This window comes from Papio anubis, chromosome 7 (genome assembly GCF_008728515.1).
Source record: "Papio anubis isolate 15944 chromosome 7, Panubis1.0, whole genome shotgun sequence".
NCBI lineage: Eukaryota > Metazoa > Chordata > Mammalia > Primates > Cercopithecidae > Papio > Papio anubis.
In genome coordinates, this window is record NC_044982.1 from 126,915,241 (window position 1) to 126,941,207 (window position 25,967).

The following is a 25,967-nucleotide window of genomic DNA, read 5'->3' on the forward strand; positions in this document are numbered from 1 at the left end:
AGAGGTAGGAGTCTAGTTTAATTCTCCTGCAGCATATGGTTATCCAGTTTTCCCAGCACCATTTATTGAAGACACTATCTTTTTCTGGTATATTCTCGTGCCGCCTTTGTTGAAGGTGAGTTGGCTGTAAATGCATGATTTATTTCTGGGTTGTCTGTTCTGTTCCATTGGTCTGTTTTTATGCCATTACCATAATGTTTTGGTTACTATAACTTTGGTATATTTTGAAGTCAGTTAGTGTGATGTGTCCAGCTTTATTCTTTTTGCTCAGGATTACTTTGGCTATTCAGGTTCCATATGAATTTTAGGTTTTCTCTGTTTATGTAAAGAATATCATTGGTATTTTGATAGGGATTGCATTGGTCTTGTAGATCGCTTTGGGTAGTAGAGATATTTTAACAATATTAAATTCTTTTAAACCATGAATAAGGGATATCTTTTCATTTTTTGGTGTCCTATTTTATTTTCTTCATTAGTGTTTCATAGCTTTGTACATTTTGGTCAAATATTATTCCTAGGTATTTTACATATTTTTTTTTTGTAGCTATTGTAAATGGTATTGCTTTCTTGATTTCTTTTCTAGTTTGTTTGTTGTTGGCATAAAGCTATGCAATTGGTTTTGTTTTTTTTTTTTTTTGGAGACAGAGTCTCGCTCTGTCACCTGGGCTGGAGTGCAGTGGTGTGATCATGGTTCACTCCAGTCTCAACCTCCCAGGCTTAAGTAATTCTCCCACCTCAGTCTCTCGAATATCAGGGACTACAGTTGTGCACCATCAAGCCTAGCTTTTTTTTTTTTTCTGTAGAGATGGAGTTTTGCCATGTTGCCCAGGCTGGCCCCAAATTCCTGAGGTCAAGTGATCCACCTGCCTGGACCTCTGAAAGTGCTGCGATTACAGGCATGAGCCACTGTGCCCAGCCATTTGATTTTTATATACTGATTTTATATCCTGAAACTTTACCAAATTTATCTGTTTGGTTAGGTTTTGTTTTGTTTTTCTTTTTTTTTTAATGTGTGTGGAGTCTTTAGGTTTTTCTAAATATAATGTGTGTGAATAAGGATAATTTGACTTTTTTTTTTTTTTTTCAAATTTGGATGCCTTTTTTTTCTTTCTCTTGCCAAAGGGCTTTGACTAGGACTTCACTATGTAAAATAAAAATGGTGAAAGTGGGCATCCTTGTCTTGTTCTAGATCTTAGAGGAAGGGCTTTCAAATTTTCCCTCTTCAGTATGATGTTAGCTGTGGGTTTGTTATACATAGCCTTTATCATTTTGAGATATGTTCCTTCTGTACCTAGTTTGTTGAGAGCTTTTCTCATAAAGCAATATCAGTTTTTTTCAAATGCTTTTTTAGCATCTGTTGAAATGATCATGTGGTTTTTGTCCTTGATTCTATTAATGTCATGTATCCTGTTAGTTTGCGTATGTTGAACCATCCTTGCATCCCTAGGATGAATCTTACTTGATAATAGTGATGGATCTTTTTTTTTTTTTTTTTCCAGTGGACACTTTTATTGTTTATTTAATGTATTATTAATTTTGTCTCCCTACCTACAAATGGAATTTCATCTTGTTTCCATGCTGAGTAGTGAAACAGTGACAAAGCTAATCGTAATAGCCTACATCAAAAAAGAACTAAGCTAACACAGCTCACTTGTTTTAACAGGCAAAATATAAATATATGCACTCTAGAATGCACAATGTTTAGTCACTGAGAAATTCAAATGGGATCTTGAAGAATGTAGGCAAATCCAGGGTGCAGTAAAGATGAGCTGAGATGCTGTGCAACTGTTTAAGGGTTCCTGGCACTGCATCTCTTGGCCACTAGCTGAACCTTGACATGGAAGGTTTTAGCTAATGCCAAGTGAAGTTGCAGAAAATGCTAAGTTGACTTAGGGGCTGTGCACAGGAACTAAAAGGCAGGAAAGTACTAAATATTGCTGAGAGCATCCACCCCAGGAAGGACTTTACCTTCCAGGAGCTCCAAACTGGCACCACCCCCAGTGCTCACATGGCTGACTTTATCCTCCGTGTTCCATTTGGCACAGCAAGTGGCAGTGTCTCCACCACCTATGATGGTGATGCAGCCCCTAGAAGTGGCTTTCACCACCTCATCCATGAGGGCTTTGGTTCCCCGGGCAAAAGCTTCCCATTCAAATACCCCCACAGGACCATTCCACACAATCTGCTTAGCCCAAGTGACAGCCTCAGCATACTTCTTGCTGCTTTCAGGACCACAGTCCAAGCCCATCCAGCCAGCAGGTATGCCAGAAGCCACAGTGGCTTGGCCAGTCTTGGCATTCTCATCAAACTTGTCAGCAGTGACAAAGTCAACAGGCAAGGTAATCTTCACACCATTCTTCTCAGCTTTGGACATTAGGTCCTTGACAATCTTGGCTCCCTCTTCATCAAACAGAGAAGTGCCAATCTCCATGTTGTTGAGCACCTTAAGGAAGGTAAAAGCCATTCCGCCACCAAAAATCATCTTGTTGACTTTGTCCAGCATATTATTGATCAACTGGATCTTGTCTGCAACTTTAGCTTCACCCAGGATGGCCAGGAAAGGTCGCTCTGGGCTCTCCAAGGCCTTGGCAAAGTAGTTCAGCTCCTTCTTCATCAAAAATCCTCCAGCCTTCTGTGGCAGATTGACTCCTACCATGGAGCTGTGGGCTCTGTGAGCAGTGCCAAAAGCATCATTGACGTAGACATCCCCTAGCTTGGAAAGTGAAGCTCGGAAAGCTTCTATTTTGGCTGGCTCGGCTTTAACCTTGTTCCCAGAAGCATCTTTTCCCTTCCTTTCTTCCTCCACATGAAAGTGGAGGTTCTCCAGCAGGATGACAGACCCAGCAGCTGGGTTGGCACAGGCTTTCTCCACCTCTGGGCCTACACAGTCCTTCAAGAACAGAACATCCTTGCCCAGCAGAGACTTGAGTTCTACAGCAACTGGCTCTAAGGAGTACTTGTCAGGCATAGGGACACCATCAGGCCGGCCTAGGTGGCTCATAAGGACTACCGACTTGGCTCCATTGTCCAAGCAGAATTTGATGCTTGGGACAGCAGCCTTAATCCTCTGGTTGTTTGTTATCTGGTTGTTCTTCATAGGAACATTGAAGTCAACTCTCATAACGACCAGCTTCCCTTTAACATCCATCTTGTCCAGCGTCAGCTTGTTAGAAAGCGACATTTTGGAAATATAGCTGGGAAGAGAGGTCAGTGATTCGGACAACCAGGGAGCCTGCTGCAGACTTGCACTCGGGAGATGAGAAGAATGTGATGGATCTTTTTAATGTGTTATTGCATTCTGTTTGCTAGTATTTTGTTGAAGATTGTAGTTATTGTTATATCTTTGTCTGGTTTTAGTAATAGGTTAACGCTGGCCTTGTAAAATCAGTTTAAAAGTATTCCCTGCTCTTCAGTTTTTTTTTTTTTTTTTTTGAAGAGTTTGAGTAGAATGGTTATTGGTTCATTTTTTTAAGTGTTTGGCAGAATTCAGCAGTGAAGCCATCAGGTCTTGGCTTTTCTTTGAGGGAAGACTTTTTATTATTGCTTTGATCTTGTTGCTTGTTATTGGTCTGCTCAGGCTTTGTGTTTCTTTTAAAATAATTTTAAAAAATTGACACATAATAATTGTACATACTTATGGGGTACGTAATGATGTTGTGCTATATCTGTAATATATAGTGATTAGATCAGGGTAGTTAACATATTCATATCTCAAACATTTATCATTTCTTTGTGTTGGGAACATTCAGCATCATTTTTCTACTAGCTATATGAAACTATATAATAATATTGTTAACTATAGTCATCCTACAATGCTGTAGAACACTAAAACTGATTCCTCCTATCTTGCTGTAATTTTGTATCATTTAAGAAATCTTTCCCTATCCCCACTTCTCCCTATGCTTCCCAGCCTCTAGTATCTGCTGTTCTAATTTTTACTTCCAGGAGACCAACTGTTTTTTAGCTACCACATATGAATGAGAACATGCAGTGTTTAACTTTCTGTTCCTGGCTTATTTCACTTAACATGATGTCTTCCAGTTAGGTTTTCTGTTTCTTCAGGGTTCATTATTAGTAGACTGTATGTGTCCAGAAATTTATCTCTGTCTTCTGTTTTCCAATTTGTTGGCAGATAGTTGTTCAAAATAGTCTCCAATGATCCTTTTGTATTTCTTTGGTATCAATTGTTATGTCTCCTTATTCATGCCTGATTTTATTTATTTGAGGTTTTCTCTTTTTTTGTAGTCTAACTAAAAGTTTGTCCATTTTATCTTTTCAAAAAACTTTTTGTTTCTTTGATCTTTTGTGTTTTTTAGTCTCAATATTATTTATTTCTGCTCTGATCTTTATTATTTTTTCCTTCTACTAATTTTGGTTTTGGTTTATTCTTTTCTAGATTCTTAAGGTATATTGATAGGCTGTTTATTTGAAATCTTTCTATTTTTTGATATAGGCATTTATTGCTGTAAACTTCCCTCTTAATGCTGCTTTTGCTGTATCCTATAGATTTTGATATATTGTGTTTCCATTTTCATTTGTTTTAAGAAAATTTTATATTTCCTTCTTAATTTCTTAATTGACTTATTTTTCAGGAATATATTATTTAATTTCTATGTGTTTTTATACTTTACAACTTCCTCTTATTATTGATTTCCAGTTTTATTCCATTATGGACAGAAAAGATACTTGATATAATTTCAACTTTTTTGAATTTTTTGAGACTTGTTTTGTGGCCTACCATATGGTCCGTGTGCTGATGAGAAGAATGTATATTCTGCAGCAGTTGGATAAAATGTTCTGTATATGTCTGTTAGGTCCATTTGGTCTAAAGTGTAGTTTAACTCCAGTGTTTCTTTGTTGATTTTCTGTCTGGATGATCTCTCTATTACTGAGAGTGGGGTGTTGAAGTCCCCTATTAATATTGTATCTCTTCCTTTAGATCTGTTGTTATTTTCTTTATACGTTTGACTGCCCTGATGTTGGGTACATATATTTACAACTGTTATGTCCTCTTGCTGAATTGACCTCTTTATCATTATATAGTGACTTTGTCTCTTTTTACAATCTTAGCCTTGAAATCTTTTTTATCTGATGTAAGTATAGCTACTCCTACTCTTTTTTTCTTGGTTTCCATTTGTGTGGAATATCTTTTCCTATCCCTTCACTTTCACCTTATGTGTGTCTTTATAGGTGAAGTGTGTTTCTGGTAGACAACATATAGTTGTGCCCTATTTTTTTTATTTACCCAGCCACTCCATTTCTATTAATTGAAGAATTTAGTCTATTTACATTCATTGTTATTATTGATAACTAAGGATGTACTACTGCCATTTCGTTATAGGATTTCTGTTTTCTGTTTGTTTGTTTTTTGTTTTGAGACGGAGTCTCGCTCTGTTGCCCAGGCTGGAGTGCAGTGGTGCGATCTCAGCTCACTGCAACCTCCACCTCCTTGGTTCAAGCAATTCCCCTGCCTCAGTCTTCCCTAGTAGCTGGGATTACAGGTGCACACCACCACACCTGGCTAATTTTTTTGAATTTTTAGTAGAGACGGGGTTTCACCATGTTGGCCAGACTGGTCTCAAACCCCTCACCTCAGGCAATCCATCCACCTCAGCCTCCCAAGGTGCTAGGATTACAGGCATGAGCCACTGCGCCCAGCCTTTCTGATTCTTTTATAATGCCCCTCTTTCTTTCTTCTTTTCTTACTGTCTTCCTTAACGGTTAAGTGGTTTTTCTCTGACAGTATGTTTTTAGTTAATTGCTTTGTATTTTTTGTGTATTTATTATAGGTTTTTGCTTTGTGGTTACTATGAGGCTTACAAAAAACATCTTATAGACACAATACATTATTTTAAACAAATGACAACTTGACTTTGATCAGAAAGGAAAACAAGGAAACCAAAAAGGAAAAACTAAAAACGCTACACTTTTAAGTCCATCCCCATACATCTTGACATTCTGTTGTCTCAATTTATACCTTTTTTATATTAAGAGGTTGCTGTAATTATTATTATTTTTGATAGATTTGTCTTTTAGTCTTCATACTAGATATATGAGTGGATTATACACCACAATTATGGTGTTAGATTATTCTGAATTTGTCCGTGTACTTAGTTTTATCAGTGAGTTTTATGCCTCCAATTTTTTTTTCATTTTAACATCATTTTCTTTCATATTGAAGAACTCTTTTTATCATTTTTAGTAAGATGGGTCTAGAGGTAATGAATTCCTTCAGCTTCTGTTTGTCTGGTAAAAACTTTATCTCTCTGTCATGTTTGAAACATAGCTTTTTTGGATACAATATTCTTCATTTGCAGGGTTTTTCTTCCCCTTCAACACTTTGAATATGTTGTCCCAGTGCCTCCTGCAGGGCATGGTTTCCTGAGAGGTCAGTTGCCAGACAAATTGCAGCTTCTTTATATGTTATTTGCTTCTTTTCTTTTGTCACTTTTAGGGTCCTCTCTTTGTCACAGGCTTTTTAGAGTTTGATTATTATATGCCTTAGGGTAGTCTTATTTGGATTGAATCTGTTTGGTGATCTATGACCTTTACCTGTATATTTCTTTCTTTCTCCAATAGGGAAAATTTTCTCTTATAAATTCTTTAATTAACTTTCTACCCCTTGCTCTTTCTCACCTGTCGACTCTTAGATTTGCTCTTTTGAGGTTATTCTCTATATTTTGCAGGCATTCTTTGCTCATTTTTATTCTGTTTTCTACTCTGTGTATTTTCCAAGAGCCTGTCTTAGAGCTAACTGATTCTTTCCTCTACTTGACCCAGTCTGCTGTTGAGAGCCTGTAATACATTTTTCAGTTCAGCAAATTTGTTTAGTCATTCCAACATTTCTGTTTAATTTTATTATTTCAATCTGTTTCAGTTTCTCTGATAAATTTCTTAATTGTTTTTCTGTGTTGTCTTGGAAGTTGCTGACTTTCCTGGAATTGCTACTTTGAATTCTTGATCTGAGAACTCACACGTGGCTGTCTTATCAGAGTTTGTCACTGGCACTTTGCTTTGTCTATTTGGGGAGGCCATGGTTCCCTGCTTGCTGTTTCTTTTTGTGGATACGTGTCTATGGCTTTACACTGAAGGATTGTTTATTTATTCCAGTGTTTGTTCTCTGGCTTGTTTTGGTCTTTCTAGAGTATGTTTGCTTAGAGGTCGGTTGCAGTTGCCTGTGGGTCTCCTTTATCCTAGATTACTGCTTCCTGTTATTAGCACTAGATGGTGGCATAAGTCCTGGTTTGCTTCAGTTCTCAGAAACATTTGGCAGTACTGTCCCCAGTGGTGGGGAGGGGGTTGCATCTCAAAGGGGATATCCCAGCTATGTAGGAAGGCTGCCCAGTGGTTCCTCCTCAGAAGATTTATGGACTGTGCCTCCCACAATGTTGTGCTGCTGAACAGCCACTCTGAATAGGCGTCTCCTTTGGCTGAAATAAAGAGCAGAAATTCTTGGGCTGGAGTTTTTAATCCTGCTTCCCATCTTTGCCTGTAGCCTCCATTGGGGGTTTTTCTTCCTAAGGCACTTGTGATGCTTCCCATGGGCTGAGTCAGGAGTGGTTTTCCTGCAAGAAAACCCAAGATGTGGGGAAGCTGGCTTTCTGCTTTGATCTCACTTTATCCAGTGTAGAAATGGTGAGCCGAAGAGGAATTTCCTGCATGCAGTGCCAAGCAGATTTGGGGAGAGGCATTGTAGGTAGAGAAATTCATTTCTCTTACCATCTGCGTGGAGCTTTTCTCTTCTCTGTGGCTCCAGGAATTGTGTCGGCCTCAGGTTCAAGTTCTGGGATATTGCTGGTGATAATCTTGGCACTAGAAGTTTATGTTTGGTTTTCTGTGATAAAGAGTGAAGCCACATTGCTTCTACTTTTCCATTTTGGAGGTATCACCCTCTGTTGATTTTAATTTCTGACCATTTCAAAGCAAAATTATTAAATAGATAATGATAATATGACAAAGAAGGAGTGATAGCCATAAACCTTCATGCAATGAATAGTATTGCATCAACATGTAAAACTTAAAATGCTAGAAATTAACTGAAACACAATCACCTGGGGATATTTTATTGTACTTCATTTAATTTTTAACATAAGAAATAGATGAAAAACAAGAGTCAAATAATATTGGAAGAATAACTGTGAACTAAGATACATAGCACATTTTGTAGTTTACAGATACAGAATTCACCTTCTTAATAGGTATGTTTGAAAATTTGATCTCTTGTTAGAATAAAAAAACTAGGCAGGCTTCTTTGATCATATAATATACCTTGAAAGTATTAGTAAATTTTGAACGTTAGTGACGCTCAACTGTTCTTATGCTCTTGGTAACTTCAGTTGTTTTTGTTTTTTGTTTTCTCCCCTGGAAAGCATGGGATGGAAAGTACATAGTAGGTACTTGTACTGCTTATTGAAATGAACTGTTCTATTTTCATTAAACCTAGAATAAAGTAGAATTTATTATTTTAACCTCTGAAAACACTGACCAAATAAAGCCTTATATTTTTAAGTGCTACATACATTTTAAGTGCTTCGCCAGTGTGATTCACATAAATATTTCCTATGTTATAGATCACGAAAACATAAAAATAAGCTAGGCTGGTTTTGTCCGAGGTTACATTTCTTTTTTTTTTTTTTGAGATATAGTGTCGCTCCTGTCGCCCAGGCTGGAGTGCAGTGACGCTATCTCAGCTTACTGTAACCTCTGCCTCCTGGGTTCAAGCAGTTCTCCTGCCTCAGCCTCCTGAGTAGCTGGCATTGCAAGCGCCCGCGACCATGCCTGGCTAATTTTTGTATTTTTAGTAGAGACGGGGTTTCACCATGTTGGCCAGGCTGGTCTCGAACTCCTGACCTCAGGTGATCCACCCGCTTCAGCCTCCCAAATTGCTGGGATTATAGGCGTGAGCCACCACACCTGGCCTAAGGTTACATTTCTGATAAAACTTCTGAACCATTCTGTTCTCCAGCTTGGAGACAAATAATCATCTTATTGCATTGGTGCCACCAGAGTATCCTCTTGAAAATCCTGCTCTGTGCCCTGTCAGCACTCAATTGGTTATTCAAACTAAGGTATTAAAAAACTACGTACTATTAGTCTTCGTTTTTGAAAATAATTTGTGAGTATATTTTGAAATAGATTATAACTTAATTTATGTCATTTTGATGGTTAGAATTTTTCAATTTTAGTAGTGCTTCTTAAACTTCTTCAATCTTTCTCAGTTATTATAGTTCAATTTTATATAATAAAAAGTTACTATGTGCAGGTTTAATGAAAAGTCTTTCTTTTTCCCAGGATGAATGTGGACAGTTTCCATATGATGCAAACATCCAGATACACTGGGTATCATTTCTAGATGGGCGCCAGAGAGTTTTGCTTTTCACCGATGATGTTGCCTTGGTTTCCAAAGCACTACAGGCAGAAGAAATGGAACAGGCTGATTATGAAATAAACTTGTCTCTCCACAGTCTTGGGCTTTCACTGGTTAACAATGAAAGCAAACAGGAAGTTTCATATATTGGGATAACCAGGTATGCAAGAAGGAAAATAAGACATCCTAAACCTTTAAAAGGCATTGAGTTCATAATAGCCAATTTGAGGAAAGTAAAAAGATACCTGGTTTGACTTTGGTATGCTGTATATTTATTCAGTAAAACTTACTGAATAATTCTTTGAACTGTTCGTTGAAAAGCCCCGAGGATACAAAGATGACTGAGATGCTGTCTTTGTCTTCACAATACTCATTGTCAGTTGGTGGGGAAAAAAGTGGTTTGTTTCTTTCCTTGTTGTCCGTGTGTGTGTGTGTGTGTGTGTGTGTGTGTGTGTGTGTGTGTAATGAGTTGCAAAAATAGAAAAGGAAAGGATGTACGAAGAAGGATGTACGTGTGCAATGGAAATACAGAGGTATAAGTGACTAGTTTGTGCAGTAGAGGTTGGAGAAACTGTCAAGAGTCAGGGGAAACAGAAACAAATTGAAAAAAAGGTTCAGAGAGGAGGCATTATTTGATATGAGTACATAATCTTTAATGGGTGGCCATTTAGAATTTTGTAATAGTTACGGGACCAGTTATTTTCTGTGGTTCTATTTAAACCTGTGTAAGAAAAATATTAGAATATTTAGTTGATTTTAAAAATCACACTTAATTTGGTAAAAGGCTTATTCTTTTTTGGAGGCTGATGGGTGGAATGGTTGACGTGATACCAAATATAATCACGATGGGATCTGTCAATAAGCACATGTTTGGGGAAAGAAAAGCAAATTAAGGAGAAAATTAAATAGATAATCTATGTAATGAACTTTGCACAACACCTGACAAACTAATGATCATAAATGGTATCATACATACTATTAATATAATGTTAATATATTTATATATATAGGCAATGCATTCTTTGTTATATATTTCAGTATTATATGATATTTTTAAACTAAACATGGTAATCATTTTTAGTTATATAGGTCCAGTTTTCTGTTTTGTTCTTTGATAAAACTTTTTACTTTAATATTGTATATGCTGTCCTAGTTTGTCAGGTTTACCTTTATAAGAACATTTAAAAATTTATCTAAAATAACTTCAGTACCTTTTTTATGACATGGTACACATTCAGTGAAATCTAGATTTCCAAAGGAAAAACACCAGTTACATAATTTTAAAAAACAGACTTTTTTTTGAGCAGCCTTATGTCTAGAGAAAAACTGTGTAAAATAAAGAGTTTTCATATACCCACACTCTTCTTTCTCTTGTTACTAACATCTTGCAGTAGTGTGGTACATTTGTTACTATTGATGAGCTAATACTGATACTACATTATTATCTAACTTCATTATTATCTAACTTCTGTATCTAACGTTAAGTATTACTCTTTGTGTTGTACATTCTATGAGTTCTGACAAATGCATAATAAGCTGTATTCACCATTACAGTATTATATAAGATAGTTTCACTGCCCTAAAAGTCTCTCAGCTTCCTCCTGTTAATCCCTCCATTCCTCTTCTAAACCTTTGGAAACCGCTGATCTTTTTATTGTCTCCAAAGTTTTTCTTTTTTCGGAATTTCATTTGGTTGGAATCAAACAGTATCTAACATATTCAGATTAACTTCTTTCACTTGGCAGTATGCTTTTAAGGTTCCTTTGTTTCTTTTCATGGCTTGACAGCTCATTTCTTTTTATTAAATAGTCCATTGTTTGAATGGACTATTACTCCAGTTTGTTTATCCATTCAACTATTGAAGGAGGTCTTGGTTGCTTCCACATTTTGGAAATTATGAATAAAGCTGTTATAAACATTCATGTGCAAGTTTTTGTGTAGACATATGTTTTTCTCCTCTTTGGAGTAAGTGCCAAGGAATGTGATTGCTGGATCATATGATAAAAGTATGTTTAGTTTTGTAAGAAATACCGAATTATCTTACAAAGTGGCTGCATCATTTTGCATTCCCCCCCAGCAATAAATGAGAGTTCCTGTGGCTCCACATCCTTGCCAAAATTTGGTATTGTCAGTGTTTTGGATTTTCGCTATTTTAATAAGGATGTAGTAGTATGTCATTGCTTTACTTTGCAGTTTTCTGATGAGACATGATGTTGAGGATCTGTTCATATGCTTATTTGCCATCTATATATCTTCTTTCCTGAGCCACCTGTTCAAATCTTTTGTCCATTTTTAAATTAGGTTATTTTCTTAATGTTGAGCTTTAAGAGTTCTTTGTTTATTTTGGATACTAGTCTTCTATCAGATATGTGTTTTGCAAATACTTTTTCCCAGTCTGTGGCTTATCTCTTTATTCTCTTAACTGTTTTTATTTTTTTATTTTTTATTTATTTTTTTTGAGACGGAGTCTCGCTCTGTCGCCCAGGCTGGAGTGCAGTGGCCGGATCTCAGCTCACTGCAAGCTCCGCCTCCCGGGTTCACGCCATTCTCCTGCCTCAGCCTCCCGAGTAGCTGGGACTACAGGCGCCCGCCACCTCGCCCCGCTAGTTTTTTGTATTTTTTAGTAGAGACGGGGTTTCACCATGTTAGCCAGGATGGTCTCGATCTCCTGACCTCGTGATCCGCCCGTCTTGGCCTCCCAAAGTGCTGGGATTACAGGCTTGAGCCACCGTGCCCGGCTCTTAACTGTTTTTAACAGCAGAAGTTTTATATTTTACATCAGACTTATCAATTATTTTCCTTCATGGATTGCACTTTTGGTGTTGTATGTAAGAAGTCTTCACTATACCCAAAGTTACCTAGATTTCCTCCTATTATCTTCTAGGAGTTTTATAATTTTGTGTTTTATATTTATTTATTTTTATGTATGTATGTATTTATTTATTTTTGAGACAGAGTATCACTCTGTTGCCCAGGCTGGAATGCAGTGTTGTAATCACCGCTCACTGCAACCTCTGCCAGCTAGGCTCAAGCAATCCTCCCACCTCAGCCTCCTGAGTAGCTGGGACTACAGGCACGTGCCACCATGCCAGGCTGATATTTTTTATTTCTTTGTGGAGATGGAATTTCGCCATGTTGTCTAGGCTGATCTCAAACTTATATTTAAGTCTAATCCAGTTTGAGTTATTTTTTATGAAAGATGAAAGCTCTGTGTCTAGATTTGCTTTATTGCATGTGGCTGTCCGGGTGTTCCAACATAATTTGTTGAAAGACTTTGGTAGTTTCCTCATTTAGATCACATACACTTTGTATTAGATTGTGTTTATACGTAGTTTGTTTCTTTGGTGCTAATGTAAATGGTATTCTGTTTTTATTTTAAATTTTAATTGTTTATTGCTGGCATGTAAGAAAGCAGTTGACTTGTATATTAACCTTATATTTTTGCAATGTTGTTATAATTTCTTATTCGTTACCAGAGTTTTTGGGTTGATTCTTTGGGATTTTCTGTTTAGACAGTCATGTCAAATGTGAACATAGGCACTTGATTTCTTCACTCCCAAATTTACTTTCTTGTCTTACCACTTCTTGGACTTCAGTACTACGTTGAGGTGGGAATAATTGAGAGTGGACATACTTACCTTGTTCCTAATCTTGGTGGGAAAGCATCTGGTTTCTCCCTATGATGTTAGCTATAAGTTTTTTGTAGGTGCTCTTTATCAAGTTGAGGAAGTTCCCCTTTAAGCTGTCTCAGAGTTTTTATCGTGAATAATGTTGGATTTATATTGTCTACAGTAGATATTTTATTCAGTGCCTTCACTGACTGGTATCCTCTAAATACATTTTATAGTTAGAACATTGTTAACACTACCATTGACAGTGTAAACAAGCTATGTAAAGTAAAATATTATAGATTTTAGTATTCTCTAATTCAGGTGCCAGCAAAGTTTGGCCTGTGAACCAAATCTAGTCCAGTGCCTGTTTTTGTACAGCTTTTGACTTAAGAATAATTTGTTTTACATTTGTAAATGGTTGAAAAAAATTAAAAGAAAGTAACATGAAAATTGTGCAATTCAGTTTATTTCCCATAAATAATGTTTTGTTGGGACACAGTGATTTCTGTTCTTTTACATGGCTGCTTTGACATTGCTACTCAGTGCATTACAGATCACAGCGTGTTTGAGTTCATGCATAATTGTTTCTGCCGCAGGCTTTTTGATACTGATATATATCCATCATATCAAAACAAGAGAAAATGAGGACTTTTTGAATGTTATTCTTTTGAGAGGCGTAGTATGAAGTATTGGTTCCCCATCTTTTCTTATTTAAAAACATTATTTTACTATGTTATGAAACTACAGCTTTAATGCTGAGCAATACAGAATATGTATATGTTGAAATATAGTTTTTCCAAACTAAGCACTGCCGTGGCCTTGCATTTCAAATCACAGGGAAAACAATGTGGAAAAATTAGAAAGGTACAAGGGCAGGCTCTGTGTCGTCTTTACACAGAATGTCTTCACAAATATAAAAAGAAACAATAGTAGCATGGGGCTGCAAACAAAATAAGTTTCTGAATGACTTGTTGTTAACCAAGCCAGGAAAGTTTTTAAGTCTTTTTCAATGGTGAGTTAATTGAATTGTAATGTCGTTTCACGGCAGCTAAAATTGCTCTAAATAATAATAGGCTTTATTGCTTTTACTTATTTTACCCAACATGGATTTGTCCAACTAAGTCTTTTCTGTTCCACATATTTTCCATAATCAGTTTGGCATATCTATCTTTAAGGGTTATATTGAATTAATGTTTTAAATAAACGTTTGAAAATATTCTCTTTCACTGGTTATTCTAGGCAAACTATTTATAAGTTAATCCTTTAGTCGCCTTCAAACTCAGTGCTGACTTCTCAAATGCCTGGCAGAACCAGTATTGGTAACATCCTGTTGACTCATCAGAAACCAAGGGAAACATAATACCTGTTTTTGTTTTTATTTGTTATTCTGTGTGATGTTGTTGTAATGTCTTCAATTCTTTTTGAGAGGGAGTCTGCTTTTTCTTCGCCCAGGCTAAGTGCAGTATTTGCAGGATCTCGACTACTGCAAGCTCCGCCTCCCGGGTTCATGTTCTCTGCCTCAGCCTCCCTATAGCTGGGGTTTCTGAAGCCCATACACACTGTGACTATTTTTGTATTTTTAGTAGAGGCGGGGTTTCTGTGTGGCAGGGATAATTCTCGATCTCCTGACCTCGTGATCACTTCCCGTCTCGGCCTCTAAAGATGTGCTGCTGGGATTACAGGCAGGGCTTGAGCCACCTGCAGCCTTGACATTCTTCAGACCTCTTTAAACAACTGTTTCACACTGAAGAGCTAATGGCCTTAAACAAGCTCATTTTCTCCAGATACATTCCTTTGACTGCTGCAATCGAGACATAATTCAATTAACTCACCCATTGAGTGGAGCTTAAAACTTTCACGGCTTGGCTAACAAATAAATCATTCAGAAACTTACTTTGCTTGCAGCCTCATTATTATTTTTATATTTGTGAGACATTCTGACAGGTGACTATATTTTTGCCTTAAATTTCTAATTTTTCTATTTATTCTAGCTTTCCTGTGATTTTAAAATATTCTACGGTAAGTGCTTAGTTTGGAAACTATATTGATAAACATATATTGTATTATTCCAACACACGGCCTATGGTTTCATAACATAGTAAAATAATGCTTTTAAATAAGGAAGATAATCCGCATTTCATTCGCCTAAAAGAATAACATTCAAAGTCCATACTCTTGTTTTTGAATGATAGTGGCAAACTTCATTGTTAAGTCTTGTGATTTAAACTATCATCAGTTCTGTGAATTTTTGCCAGAACTAGAATCTGAATGTTTCTGACTTGTTACCACATAGCAGTTTTGATGGTTAGCAGTAACTTTATTATACTCTTTGAATTCTGGGCCAACATTAAAATGTTTTTGAACAAAACACATCAACCACTTAGTAGCTAAACACCAATAATAGTGGCTTTGGAAATTAGTTTTTGTCGCATAATTGCAGAACTGATGATTTTTTAAATGAATTTCAAGCTAAAATTGGAAGACAGTGCTTATATGAAAAATTTATACTACAGTATAGTCAATTTTGAAGACCACTAATGTTTGAATCTCAAGTAATATCAGGATATTCCATGTACTTCCTGTGCTGTCCAAAGTTAAAACATGAAGCAAAATCTCCACTTCCACATATATTTGGAGAGGATATATTTTATGGCCGGCAACTCCAGTTCCAGCAACATTTTTTCTGACTTCAATGCAGGTGTAAGGAAATTTCCTCATTTCACAATTCGTTTGTGCAATTGAGGAGCTTCTACCTAACTTTGAATTGGAAGTGATTGACCTGTAATGTATTAATATACTAAAAGGCAAATATCAAGAGAATAATTTAATAGAATTTTATAAATGCCTTCCAAGTGATATATATGCTCTAGTAAAATAATAAATTCTCATTGATCAATGTCAGTATTTGGCAGCACCTGTGTGAAATGGTATTTTTAAAGATGCTCATTACAGATTACCATTAATAGATGAACATTTGCGATAGATTTTGGTAATAAATAACACTAAGTGACATGTTACTTTCACAAAAGAAGTTTATTTTTTCATTAATAGACTTGTTTTTAAGAATTGCTCTTAATTATTTTATATTCTAAATTTCATCAATTAAAAATTTATTTAAATCAATTAAATATCTCTCTTTTGTATCTAAGTTGCCTATCTAATAACTTGAATTTTGTCTCAGTCCAGAAAACCTAAAATATTGACTATTTAATATATGGCCCTCTGCAGAAAAAGTTTGCCAGTCCCTTAATTGATTGATGTCAACATTGATAGAAAAAGTTATTTTCTTGCCTGCCTCTTTTATTTTTGTACTCTTACAACACAGGTATAGTTCGTTACTTTAAGAAGTTTCTTATACTAATGTAATTTTCATAGGAAAATAATAGTTACAATAATCTGGAATTGCATGAAGTTCCACAGATCTAAATACATATTGCTAATTTAATTTTTTTGTGTGAATTACTCAGTTCTGGTGTTGTTTGGGAGATGAAACCAAAACGGAAATGGAAGCCATTTAGTCAAAAGCAGATAATCTTACTGGAACAATCCTATCAGAAACATCAAATATCAAGAGATCATGGCTGGATTAAGCTAGATAATAATTTTGAGGTATACCAAAATTCTTTTTTTTTTTATTTTTATATGTGTATTTTCCTGGTGGTGGTAGTAAGTAAAATTGTAATGCCCAGGTAAAGACGTGTACAAAAATGAATTTATTAGTAGATAAACTTTTATTTCTTAATAGGATTGGCGTGACTGATACACATAAGTATATTTTTAATTAAAACATATTGTTATTTAATCATATACTATGAAACAGGATTTAAATCGGTGTTTTAATAATTTTATTGCATTTTTATATTTTTATAATTCTATTAACAAATCAGATAGTCTTAAGGAACTTGTTTTCAGAAAGATTAGGGAGAAGTTAAGATTGCTTCATTGAAATTTTTAAAATATTTTGAATGACACTAATACATATTGCTAAATAAAGACTGTGTAAAATTACATATTTCATTCAGGAAAAACCTACAAAAACCTGCTCAAGTAAATTCAATAAATGTGAGTGATTGTTGGACATGAGTAGGCATTCACAAATAAAGATGCACTCCACCTGGGCCCTTACACAGTTAAAACTAAAAGTCACCTATGCTCCAGGAAGTCTGAAGAAGCTTGACTGCAATTTCCAGCTTGCTCTAGTTTAATCATGCAGTTTGGTTACTCTTTGTCTTTGTTGTCTGATGGTTTGGATAGCACTGTCACCAGTTACATTCCCCACCACCCCCATCAATTTTGGCCATACTTAAATGATTTAAAAAAACTATGTAATTAGTGTCAAACATGACTAAGCTATCAATTATTGATTGCAAAACAGAGTTTGTTTAGAATTATCTTGGGGCCAGGCACAGTGGCTCACACCTGTAATCCCAGTACTTTAGGAGGCTGAGGCAGGAGGATCGCTTGAGGCCAGGAGTTTGAGACTTGCCTGGGCAACATAGTGAGACCTTGTCTCTACACAAAAAAGATAATAAAAATTAAAATTAGCTGGGCATGGTGTCACATCTGTAGTCTCAGCTGCTTGGGAGACTGAGGCGGGAGGATCACTTGAGGCCAGGAGGTTGAGGCTGCAGTGAGCTGTGATTTTGCCACTGCACTTGTGACAGCAAGACCCTGTTTCAAGAAGAAAAAAAAAAGAATTATCTGGAACTATTCATTATTTGAAGAAGTTTTCTTTTACATAAAGCATGTTTTTTAAACTATAGTTTCTGTATTTGAAAAGTTTCACAATTGTTGTCTTGTTTTTCTAATAACTTTGGTAGAAAAGTGGTGCTTTTGCTTCAGAGACCTCAACTGTAGATCACCTTAAGATAGATCTGTTGGTGAGACACAAAGATAAAGATTTTTTCAATTTGATCAATAAACAGATATTTAAAATGGAATAGCTACTGTGCTAATATCAGCTCATCACAAAACCATGTGCTTTTTTTCCAGGTCAATTTTGATAAAGATCCAATGGAAATGCGCCTCCCTATTCGTTGCCCTATTAAACGAGACTTTTTATCAGGAATTCAGATTGAATTTAAGCAGTCTTCTCACCAGAGAAGTTTAAGGGCCAGATTGTACTGGCTTCAGGTAACGTTGTCATCCTCAAATAAGTGGTTATCATCACTTTGGGAATCTTGGGAATGAAATTTTTTTTTTACAACTTTATAGTTTACATTGTTGTAATTGGTATCTTTTCTTTGTATGTTTTTTCCCCTTCTTCCACATATCCTGTTTATTCAACATCTTACTTATACACTTCGTGACTGTTAAGACTAATTTTGAGCAGTTAGCCTGCAAAAGGGTTTTCTTGCACTGGGATTGTTATTTTTAAATGTTCCTTTGAATTTGTCATGGGACCCCCATATAAGATTTTCCTTTGTCATTCTTCAGGGCAGAGAGCAGAGCTTTGCTGGAGGTTCCTTTTGGATGCTTGCTTGCTCCCTCCCAGCATCCCTCCCTTCCTTCCTTCCTTCCTTTTAGCTGTTAAGTACTGTTTAGCCTACTTTAATTCTTTTTCTTTTTACCTTATTCCTTAATTTCATATTCAGTTTCCACTTATGTTTTATTTACACCATAGAGAATTGAAATCTTGCGGGATCCATAGATACAAGTATTTTCATTAATGATGTACATATTGCACACTGTTAATACAATCATGAGAGTATTTATATAGTCCTTTATTTAAAGCCTTACCCTTGCTGAAGTATATAACTTTTACAGGTTTAAAATGAAACTTCTAATTACACCACATATACACGCAGACAATTACGATGAAGGTAGTGGCCTCTTCTATAACGTTATCTTTGAAACTAAAAGTTTAAATTATTTGAAATCTTGGTAAGTTGATTTTCTTTTCTTTCAGGTTGATAATCAGTTGCCAGGTGCAATGTTCCCTGTTGTATTTCATCCTGTTGCCCCTCCAAAATCTATTGCTTTAGATTCAGGTAAAAAGAAATAAGTTGTGACATAGATATAACTTATTTGTAAAAGTTAAATAGGCATCAGTTTGACCTAGTATAAAGCATTATTTTTTTTTCATGTGTTACTTCTTCCTCTTAGAGCCCAAGCCTTTCATTGATGTGAGTGTCATCACAAGATTTAATGAGTACAGTAAAGTCTTACAGTTCAAGTAAGTAAAGATTCCTGCTGTTGCTCTAAAGGAATTTAAAATGAGAATCTACTTTGAAAATAAATCTCACTCTTTTTGAAAGTGACTTTCATGTAAAAAGTATTTTCCAACTGAACCTATTAATTCACTTTTGGTCAAGTAATCTTTTATGCTTCAACTTATTTTAGTAGTAGTCGCTACATATTTTAAAGTGTAGAATTTCTTCAAGTATCTTCTTCCCTTTATAACTCCAATTAGAATATAAAATAGTAAGTGAAATCTAAATGATACGTATTTGTGAGCTGTGTTCTTTAATGTAATCACTGTGAACTTTAAAAATTGGATCATACATGCTACATGATCTAGTTGTATTTGTTTCATCTGTGACATGACGAATGTAGCATTTGGGACTGTAAGTGCTAAGTGTTAATGCAGCAATATTGCCCTGAGTGAAGCTTTCACTCCAGTGAGAAGGTCTCAATCTAAGAAGACCTTGATCTTATTAACATAAGTTTTAGGAGATGAAGGAACAAGATATAACTGTGACTTTTCACTAAAATCAAAGTTTTAACATCGAAAATTAAAAGATTTGGTAGAAATCCTTTTCCATCTTAAATTTTTTTTTCCTTAGGTATTTTATGGTCCTCATTCAGGAAATGGCCTTAAAAATTGATCAGGGGTTTCTAGGAGCTGTTATTGTACTGTTTACCCCAACAACAGACCCTGAAGCTGAAAGAAAACGGGTAAAAATTTTCATTTCTTGGGAAAAATATAAAATTAAAAAAATTTGAATCAGCCTTTTTTGAACTAACTATAATAGAGAAAATAATTAAAATAGAAATTCTTGATTTTATTTTTTTCAGACAAAGTTAATCCAACCAGATATTGATGCTCTAAATGCAGAATTAATGGAGACTTCAATGACTGATATGTCAATTCTTAGTTTCTTTGAACATTTCCATATTTCTCCTGTGAAGGTTTGTTGTAATTATTAATTTGAAAATTTAGTGAAACTATTGTAGAACTTTTTAAAGGGTCTGTGGACCAACGTAGGTTTTAATTTGTTGCATCATGTATTTGGTGGGAATTTTATTTGATTAATCAAAATAATTAAGACAATTCTCTGTAACACATGTACAGCCATAATTCCCACAGAGAAACCACCAGAGCATGTTTCCAGTCTTGAATTAATAACCCCTTTATTCAAAGAAGAAGCTGACAAAAGCATTTCTTAATTAAGCGTAGAAGTGCTTGCCAACATTTAATGTTTTGGTTGCACTTTGTAACTACTATCACTGTCTAAACAGAGAGCTGTAATGGGTGCCGTAACCAGAATGCGAAAACGCTGAAGTAGGTACTATACTGTTGATGTGGTGTTTCCCCCCCTTCCAAAATTTGATTGTAACTAAGGGAGTGGAAAATTGGATACCTTTCATTTGCCTGATTTTGTACTTTATGAACTCATTTCTCTTTTCCCTTTTGTTGTTCTTTTTAGCTTTTATAGGAGAAGGTGACTGCTTAGTAAATTCACAAATGCTATCAACCATAATGCTCTAAACTTGTGTAATGGGCCAGATTTATAATTAAGTAACTCTTTAAAATATTGATGATCCTTTACATTCTCAAAAACTGTTTACAGCACATTACTTTCAATTGCATTTACCAGTTCTTCAGCTAAATGAATGGACTTCTAAAATGAAATTATTATTTTAAATTGGTATATCAGTTTGGTGATACCAGACATTGATAGTGTCAGGTTTAAAATTGATAATGTTTTATGTGATAGGTAATATACCATTTCTTTTTCACTTTTAAGTGAAAATCAGTTATTTGTGGGATTGAACCACACCTTAAACAAATATTTACTGAATGCTTATTATGAAAGTTGCTGTGGAGGTATAAAATAGCTTCATGGATATTGTATTCTAGAGGGATATTAATGATTGATAATTTACCTATTTGTGTTCTTAGGCACAGTGGCAACTGAGCCATGAAGTCTAATGGTAAAGATTATGAACAACAATTATTTTCATAGCCCATAGTAACGATGCCCTAGGGAAAGGCTGGATCAGTGTTTACCTGTGGTTACCTTTCCTGGATCCCAGCACCCCCAGACTCTTCATGTGGGCAGAAGGTCACATGAAAGAAAAAAACAACCGCAGGCTTTCCTGGCCTTGCCCCAAGTCCACTTTACTTGAGCTCTATATTAGTTAGTTAATATGGCTAGGAAATGACAAAACGAGAAAGGAAATTCATCTACTTTACACATGTTGAATTACCTTTTGCCTGTATCTTCTTGCACTGTTACACTAATGGTTCAGTACGAAGTAGCAGCTAAATGAGGATCTGAAATCTCATGTTTAAATACTAAGTTGGAGGGTCTGTGGAAACTGAAAACCTTATTATACTTTTAAAAACTTAACAACTTGCTAACTTACCTTAATTGTCATGTTATCGTTATTATCTATTATTTTGACTGGCAGATTACTTGTGTGCCAGTTGACATGTTTTTCTTCTTAAAATGATTATGACATTTTTGTAAAGTGTGTTGGTCTCCTTCATATGAATACAATGGCATTTATATACATTGCAAAAATTAGAACTCTATTTTTGGATCAGACTAATTTGTATTTTTTCAAAAAGCAAAGAGAATCAAGTGTAAGTGATTCTGCTGTAATGTATAGTATCAAATAATAGCTTTCACTAGGACTCTAATCGAAAGATTTTTTTTGGTTTGTTTCTGGACTACCTGGATACTAAATATGTAAAATTTTCACTTTTAGCTTTCATTTATTGAACATTATTTTTCTTTTAGTTGCATTTGAGTTTGTCTTTGGGTTCCGGAGGTGAAGGATCAGACAAAGAAAAACAGGAAATGTTTGCAGTTCAGTCTGTCAACTTGCTGTTGAAAAGCATAGGTGCTACTCTGACTGATGTGGATGACCTTATATTCAAGTAAGACTTCTGTTAGAGTACATTGGAAAGCAGGTGTACCAAGGTCATGTTTCTGGAGATTAATTCTCTCCACTTGTGCAATGTTAGCTTAGGAAAAGGATAACTTTACTACTTAACAGTTGGAGAATTTGGTCCATTTGTGATTATACTCTTTAGGAATGCTTATTGTATTCATAATGATAAGGTGAAGAGTCTTGTTTTCTTTGATTACTCATGTCTAGATAATATGTGGATATAGAATAATAATTGAATTTTTAAGTCATACATTGTAAATTTAACATTTTTAAAACATGTTATATTCAGAGATATGTAATGCTAGATATGTATACATTAAATAAATTGTTACTGAATTGCAATTCAACAATGGCATTGGAACAAGTAATTATCTGGGTGAAAAAAAAATCCCTGTAGATCATTTTTACCTTACATGTACACTACTAAATTTCAGAGAAAACGAATGATAAAATATAAAACCTAAACTGAAAAGACAAAAAAAAAAAAAGACATCTCTGAATAGAGGATGCCTTTCTAAGTTTAAAAGCAGTGGAAAATATTTCAATAGAAAATAAAAGATATATTTAACCACATAAAAATCAAATACTTTTCAACAAAATCAATGAAAATAATTAAAAACAAAAGACTGGGAAAATATAATGACAGAGAAAGGACTATTATGTTAATATTAAACATTGATAAGAAAAACCTAGATTCTAATGGTATAGTGGCCAGAGAACAATAGGAGATAATTAGCAAAAGGGAAAACACAATGATGATGTTATTATTTATCAAATAATACATGCAAATTAAAGCAACTTATCAAAGATTTTAAAATATGAGCGATTCTATTTTAAAATCCTATTTAATACTAGTCAGGGGTGGTTCTAAGAAATAGGCACTTTTTAAATACTGTTGGTGTAAGTGGAAAACTACATTTGTTAGGAGCCTTAAATGTTTTGTTGCTTTTCACTCAGTAATTCTCTTTTTGGAAATTCTTTCCAAAAAGTAATCTAATCTTGAAGTTCAACCAAATAGTTATATTCAACATACACATGGCATCATTAATTATTTTACCAAAAATTGGAAATGTCTGACAGTGGAAGAATTGCTTGTTATGACACTGCCACATGGTAACATGATATGCTTCTGTTTAAAATGTTTATGTAGAGTTTTAAATAACATAGAGAAATACTTCTCCACAATTTTGAGTGTAAACAGGGCTTACAAAATGTTTTAAACATTTTATCTTTGCATATAAAAGAAAAGAAAGAATTCAAAGTGGGAAATAAGAAAATAAACCTTTAAAATCCACTATGCGGTGGGACGATGGTTGACTTTTAAAGAATCTCCTCACTCTTTATGCATATATGAAAAACTTGTGCACTGTTTTTATAATAATTTGGTAACCATTATTAAGACAATCATAAATTGTTATGTGGTAAATATACAAAGTCGATTGTGAAAGAATAGGCTATGATTAGCATTAGCTGTCATTCAAATTTTAAGTCCCTTTTTTTTTTATATAAGTATCTTTGAATCTTTCCTTTTTCTCCTCCCAGGCTTGCTTATTATGAAATTCAATACCAATTTTACAAGAGAGATCAGCTTATGTGGAGTGTTGTTAGGCATTACAGTGAACAGGTAATTTCCTATCACAGTATTTCATAAGGAATATACTTCATAAAATATCAAAACATTTTCATGTGACTGTATAGTATGCAGTAATGTTTATATAATTTACCTCAGTTTGAAATCTCCTTATTTAGTGGTTTTCTTCAATGATTGATTTCTATTTCTTTAGTTCTACCCCTCTTTATACACCTTTTGAAAATTTTCCTCCAGTTCCTTTTTTGACTTTGCAATTTTACCACTTTGGGAAAGAATAGTGACTTTATAGTCATTACACTTGATTTCTTCAGTGATTACAGTTTCTGAATATAATCTAGTGAATTGCAAGCAGAATTCTAAGCCTGCTTCCTCCCTGTGCCTCAGTTACTCTGTGGTTCAAGTATGTATGCACAGAGACAGTCAGTAGTTGTTGCAGGTCACTTTGGTACAATTGCTATACCATGGAACTGCAGGGTGACATTTCCTTTCCTTCCACTGCTGGAATGTTCTTTCTCCTATGACATATACAGACATTATGAAAGTTACGTGTTAAAATTAGGATATGTTTTCCCTTATTTTTTGTTTTGGTTATTAATTATTTTCCATCTAATTTATTAATAATAAGGATGGTAAAGTAATAATAAAAACAACTAACAATTACTGAATTATGTATTCATTTAATATGCATACTCACCCATGCAAGGACAGTGTAACTTCCCTTTTTAAAAATTTTTAAGTTTTTACAGAGACAGGGTGTCACTGTGTTGCCCAGGCTGGTCATTAACTCCTGGCCTCAAGTGATCCTCTCATCTCAGCCTTCCAAAGTGTTGGGATTACAGGCATCAGCCACCACACCCAGCCTACCCTTCCATTTTATAGATTAGAAGACAGGCTGTTAGATACTAAATAACTTGCAGAAGGTCACATAACTGCTACGTGGCAGCCTGTGTGTCAAACCAGTTCTGTTTAATTTAAAAGCTCTTTGTAAAGTATTAGCATAGTGCCTGGCACAGAGTAAAAGATCAATTAGTGGATGTGGTGGTGGTTATTCCCTACAGCTTTCTTTTAACACAAACTTAATTTTATCAGTAAATCTCTTTTTTTTCTATTTTATTGTGATGTTTCTTAAAACAGTTATGAAGGACTTAATTTAATTTTTTTTTCTTTTTTAGTTCTTGAAACAGATGTATGTCCTTGTATTGGGGTTAGATGTACTTGGAAACCCATTTGGATTAATTAGAGGTCTGTCTGAAGGAGTTGAAGCTTTATTCTATGAACCCTTCCAGGTATTGACCTCTTACTTATTTTAAGGATAGGTATAGAAAAATGGATGTTCTCTTTTTTAATAACAAATAGTAATTTGCATTGTAATTGTATCTGGGAATTGAATAATGTTCAAATCACAAAAGTATATCAATTTAATATTTTTATTTAAAGGTACATGAGATAGCACTGGATGATTGTTTAGAATTTAATGAGCACTGCCCACATTTGCCAGGATTTAATGTAGTTTGTAAGAATATGTAGAATGCTGGGTAGATTAAGACTTTCAAAACTGTTCCACCATTGCGGAAGGGACTAATAGGGAACTGAAAGCAAAGTTTGTTTCATATTCCAGCTTTCATCTAACCTATTCCCCTCCATTTAAAGGGTCTAGCAGCCAGCCCAGTGTATGAGGGTTTTAGAAGAATAAAGCAGAGAAAATAAATGGGAGAATAAGACAGTAAAAAAAATCTGTGGACTCTCCTACTCTTGTTATCGTTGCAGCTTGTTTTAGCAATCTGATGAAACTTAGTTCTGGGAGGCCAACTTCAAATTGCAATTGAAGCCAGTGATTTATACCTATCCAATTTTTGACTTAAAGAATTTGCTAAGATCATGTAGGTTGAAATACAATAGATATTCTATCCATATTTGGGTAGAGGTGAAAATTGATTCATCACAGTGTTTATAGATTTTTACAGATTTGGATTCTTCAGGCAAACCCTGAACTATTAAATTAAAAGTCTTAAACTTATTTAAATTTTAAATAACAAAATTTTTTGGAATTTTTTTTTTTTTTTTTGCCAGGGTGCTGTTCAAGGCCCTGAAGAATTTGCAGAGGGGTTAGTGATTGGAGTGAGAAGTCTCTTTGGACACACAGTAGGTGTGTATCACATATTTGTGTATATGTATATATTTTTTATTATATTGTTATGAAATATGTTGTTGTGAAAAACAAATGCTTTTATTTAATAAAGGAGGGATCACTTTCTTAATAATCCCTTTTAAAAGA

General features: G+C 34.8%; 1 protein-coding gene and 1 pseudogene across 3 annotated transcripts in view; one reads left to right on the forward strand and one right to left on the reverse strand.

The window, feature by feature from the left end:
* The window catches only part of VPS13C (vacuolar protein sorting 13 homolog C), an 80,641-nt gene that overhangs the window by 32,382 nt on the left and 22,292 nt on the right, over positions 1-25,967 (forward strand). For both annotated transcript variants that reach the window (XM_031668573.1, XM_031668572.1), the window contains exons 21-31: positions 9,292-9,527; positions 16,446-16,587; positions 17,971-18,111; positions 18,887-18,968; positions 19,084-19,153; positions 19,764-19,875; positions 19,996-20,109; positions 21,948-22,087; positions 23,644-23,725; positions 24,865-24,978; positions 25,763-25,838. In XM_031668573.1, coding sequence (XP_031524433.1) covers positions 9,292-9,527; positions 16,446-16,587; positions 17,971-18,111; positions 18,887-18,968; positions 19,084-19,153; positions 19,764-19,875; positions 19,996-20,109; positions 21,948-22,087; positions 23,644-23,725; positions 24,865-24,978; positions 25,763-25,838 — 1,309 coding nt within the window. The remainder of the gene's footprint in view (positions 1-9,291; positions 9,528-16,445; positions 16,588-17,970; positions 18,112-18,886; positions 18,969-19,083; positions 19,154-19,763; positions 19,876-19,995; positions 20,110-21,947; positions 22,088-23,643; positions 23,726-24,864; positions 24,979-25,762; positions 25,839-25,967) is intronic.
* Positions 1,497-3,276, reverse strand: LOC101006075 (annotated as a pseudogene). The gene has a single exon (XR_649180.4). The product of XR_649180.4 is annotated as a phosphoglycerate kinase 1 pseudogene (transcript).